Source organism: Gossypium hirsutum, chromosome A11, assembly GCF_007990345.1.
Source record: "Gossypium hirsutum isolate 1008001.06 chromosome A11, Gossypium_hirsutum_v2.1, whole genome shotgun sequence".
NCBI lineage: Eukaryota > Viridiplantae > Streptophyta > Magnoliopsida > Malvales > Malvaceae > Gossypium > Gossypium hirsutum.
In genome coordinates, this window is record NC_053434.1 from 107,053,011 (window position 1) to 107,057,778 (window position 4,768).

The window sequence follows — 4,768 nt, forward strand, 5'->3', positions numbered from 1 at the left end:
TTTTAAAAACTAAGCAATCATCTTTATTTATAGAGTTTGTTATAATAAACATCGATAATAGCAATAAAATTATCATAAAACAATAAGAAAAAAAATAAAACACGCAGACTTTACGTGAAAAATCTTTCGAGGAAAAATTACGGGTAAAGGAGGACAAATTCACTAATATTGAAAATCGAATGATACAAGAGGAGTTTCAACTACATCTATTTAAAGGATTAAAACTCTATTCTAATCAATGTCAAATAAAAGAAGTGTAGTTCTATACGAATTCTACTTGTATGGCATGGTCCCTACCCGATCTCAATCCCAGTACAGTTTTATGCTTAATAGGGATCTATAGCAGGCTTCGACCTTTCGCCCCCACAAATCCCCTTATTTTGCCACTGTATTTTATTTCTTTAACAAGTTGTGGGATCCAGGTCACACAATTATAACAGAGCTATTACTTTGATTATCAAGAAATCTTATCCATATTAATTTTTTTCTCTTGCCCATCAATATTCTTTTTCTTCCTTCTTCTCATTCACTCCGTGCTTCTTCTCTCCTTTTAGTTTGCAGATCTATTTTGTGGGTATCTTTGTTATCTTCACAAGTTGTGATGGACAGATGAGGTGCCTATCATCATTGAAACACCATCGACCACCGACAATTTCTTTTAAAAAGTGGGTAGCTCTTCGTTGGCATCTTAATATGTTTCTATTTTGAGAGTATTTTAGAATAAAAAATGATTTCATGAGTCGATTTTGACTCGTATTGTCCTAAGTTTTATATGTTTGTTTATTTATTTTTACATTGTTTAATAAGTCTTCACTTTTAAAAGAGACTTTAATATTCGAAAAAGATAAAATATCACTTAGCTAAACTTGTAACTTTAATATTCCTTATAGCAATATTTGCACGGATAAAGCTTGAAACCCTCATTATAAATATTTCCATAGGATTATATCTATCCTCTACTACATGATTCTAAAGGTTAAGCCTACTATATATTCATAGGGCTAGTACTTAAGATTTCCTACTAACAATATCTATTTCATTACCAAAAGTTGTATTGGACTAGAATGTTACTCCAATTTAAATTTTGGAATCAAAATATTCTATCCTAACCAAGTTGATCAAGGCTGTTGGCTATAGGGTAAATTATAGTGTGAAGTATAATCTCAATATAATGGATCCACTTATTTACAATGATTGCTTAGCAGTTTAAGTTGGTGAATGTTCATCAGGCATCAAACGAATCTAAAGACCATTATTATATTAATATGGAAATGTAAAATATTAGGAAGATGCTTCCATCTTTGCCTAGTACTCATAGAATTTGATAAATATAAGCATAATTTATTGAGTTGTGCTTACTTGTTGGGGAACAAAAGAAAATAGAAATGTCCAAATTAATCAAAAAAAATGAATGAAGCAGTTAGGCAAATGGTGATTAATAAAAATGAGTTGGGTGGTTTTCATGGGACCCAAATTGTCCCATACAATTACTCTTAAAAAGTGTCATCGGATAAATATGATTCAATTTCAATCATCTGAAACCCAAAGAGAGGACTGGGGTTGTTGATTGGCTGGCATCAATAGGAGAGACCAGGCAGAGTAGAAGGGAAAACCTCATAATGAATGCAAAGTATTGTGGACCCTTAGTGTGCCTGTGGTCCTTCACCTTTACCGAACCTTATGAGTTGTAGCTTAAAAGCTCAAAGATGTATGAGAAAAAACCACAGCTGCTGATAGATGTGGACCATTGTGACGACTATTTCAAAATCTAAAGTAGTGTGCATTATTGATACGCTCGTGTGCTTCCATGAAAGCAACGCATATGCGATTCATATTAACCAACGATTCTATTGTCGGTGCAAGTGCCCATGTTTTTTTACCACCTCCACTTCGCCAAAACATAAAGCTGCATGCATGGGATCAAAATTACATCTTATAATATCATATTTAATTAACACCAATTACAAATTTAATTTCTAAACAATATACCCTCTTCCCTTTATCAAAATTAGCTCCAAAAATGTAAATTAATTGATTATAGGTGTAGCAAATTGTTGTTTGTTAATTTCCCAACACAAACAAATTTGTTGGATCTTTATGTCATATCATAATTATATAGAGATTAGCCAGCATATTTCCACCCTTTCATCCTCATCTAAAGCCATATTTCTTTTCTAACAACTCTTTTTAAGTCTCATTTTTATTATTTGGTAGGTTGGATCTGTTTTTTTTTTCTTTTATATAATGTCTAAAATTATATATAGCTCCTTGTCAATCTTTAAATAATAAAATAATACATTTCAGTGCACTCGAACTCACGTCCTCTTGCACTGACAACACTATTTATATCAATCGACTATATTTTATTTTTTAAAATATTAATTAATGATACATAACAGTTTCATTGAGTTAAAAAAATTTCACTATCTTTTATGAAAAAAAAAAAAGACACATAGCATCATCCTATAAAAAAAGTTAATTTTTCAAAATTTTCTCATAATCTTATTTGATTTAATACTGTGGCTATAAAATAAAAAAATTTAAACTTCAAAATATCATTTTATTTAATTCTAGTATATATTTTTTATATTTATATTATTAAAATTTTATTAAAATTTTATAAATACAACAATTTTCATATTGCATATCTTTTATGTTCTTTATTTTTAATGTAATTATTTTTTTTAACCCATGAAAATTCAATAATCTAAGTCTTTTAAAAAAAAGTATTTATTCAAACGCAAATATTAAAATTTAGAAATAATATATTTCAAAATTTCTCATCCCAACATATTTCTCCTTTTTAAAAGAAGAAAGCATTCATGTGGTTCCATGTCTTTATCAATATGAGGTAATGGTTCCAACAGGAGACCATACCCACATGTATGGTTACCCGTAGTTATGTATCAAACGAAAGCCCTAAACTAAACCATGTCATACCCATAAACAACAACCCATGTGGACTCAACCCAAGTCACTTCGAATCTACCCACCAGTCATTACATCCAATGCTCCAGATTTGTTCCCTACAAAACTCATCAGTACATCTGAAACCGTCTGATCTTTTCTGATATCACAGACTTCAATATATATATGGGCGGCCAAACCTTTGTCCCAACCTTGTCCCTCTATTTTTAAGACAGCTGCCTAAATTATGCTGTTCATGTGACAGACATCTTAGCTGCCCCATGTCCAAATTCATGCACTCAACATACCTTTATCACCATATATTCCCATCTATAAAGTATCATAGAAATTTCCTAAGGCTTCAACACATGCATTTGTTCTTCATCATCATCTACCCTTTCTTGAATTATATATAGCAGAACTCATAGCAACATTTCCAAATATATACATATCAACCATAGTTCAATACATCGATCTATCAATCAATGAATCAGCTATCAACCTTCAATCAATCATGGTGTTTGAGAAAGATCTTAACCTTGATGCAACGGAGCTCCGATTAGGCCTACCAGCCTCATCGAAGGAGTCTCTTAGGATCAGTAACAAAAGAGCCTTGCCTGATATGAATGATGATTCTGGTGTCGCAGCTGCTAAAAAATGTGACCAAGAAACTGCTCCACCCACCAAGTAAGAACATGGGAAAAAAATTTATGTTTTTTTTGTATAGTTTCTTTTTATTGATTAATGATTACTGATGATATACATATATGTAAATATTGCAGGGCACAAGTTGTAGGGTGGCCACCGATCCGATCATACAGAAAAAACAGCCTTCAAACAAAGAAAACTGAGGCTGAAACAAGTGGAATGTATGTCAAAGTTAGCATGGATGGAGCTCCTTATCTTAGAAAGATTGATTTAAAGGTTTATAAAGGATACCCAGAATTGTTCAAGGCCTTGGAAGACATGTTCAAGTTCAAAGTTGGTAAATATTCAGAAAGGGAAGGATACAATGGATCAGAATTTGTGCCAACTTATGAAGATAAAGATGGTGATTGGATGTTGGCTGGAGATGTACCATGGGAGTAAGTTCTTTACTCCATTTTATGTATATAAATTCATTAATTTTTTTTAATTAAAACAAAATAAATGCTTACAAATTTTATGTTTTGTCTATACAGAATGTTCATTAATGCTTGCAAAAGGCTGAGGATCGTGAGAGGATCAGAAGCAAGAGGCTTGGGCTGTGTTGTATGAAAACAAAATAACCCATAAATTGACAATTTCGAAGCCTATTTACAAATGATTGAGAAATAAGTTGAGGTCCTTTTTTTTTTTTTTGCTTTGGGTTTATTGGCAAGAAAGAAAAAGAAACATTTTTTTTTCATGTATAGTTTGGAAATTGGCATGTTTTGATTTTCGTGGAATTTGTACAAAGGAGAATACGATTTTCCTTTTTTTTTTCCATGTATCATGTAACAAGGAAAATTATATTATTAATTAAAAGGATGGATTCATCCCATTTTGTAATTCTTTTCCTTGGGTATTTACCCAGGTGGTGGATCAATATATATTCTGGAAAATGGACATTTTGGAGTTTAAAATTGATCTAGCATTTGCTGATAAGACACACAAATCTCAATTTTCAATAGTTCCATAAAGGCATATCACATCAAAGTTAGAAATAATTGGCAATTTGCTTAACAAAGTCAAATTAATAATTTATTACTTGTCTCCTAAAGATAATATTGTAAGAGTTAGATAAGGAGTCGAATTTGTTAGTTATAAGAAATTAAGAAATTTTTAAGTATTAAAATAAAATTATTAAATAATTAATACAAATAAATAATAACACAAATAT

General features: G+C 30.9%; 1 protein-coding gene across 1 annotated transcript; it reads left to right on the plus strand.

Annotated features, from left to right (window-relative positions):
- The first annotated feature begins 3,116 nt into the window (after window positions 1-3,116).
- LOC107889557 (auxin-induced protein 22D) lies at window positions 3,117-4,437 on the plus strand. The gene is made up of 3 exons (XM_016814032.2): window positions 3,117-3,594; window positions 3,690-3,992; window positions 4,089-4,437. The coding sequence occupies exons 1-3, from the start codon at window positions 3,422-3,424 to the stop codon at window positions 4,162-4,164; spliced, it is 552 nt and encodes a 183-aa protein (XP_016669521.1). The 5' UTR covers window positions 3,117-3,421; the 3' UTR covers window positions 4,165-4,437.
- Window positions 4,438-4,768: the final 331 nt, after the last annotated feature.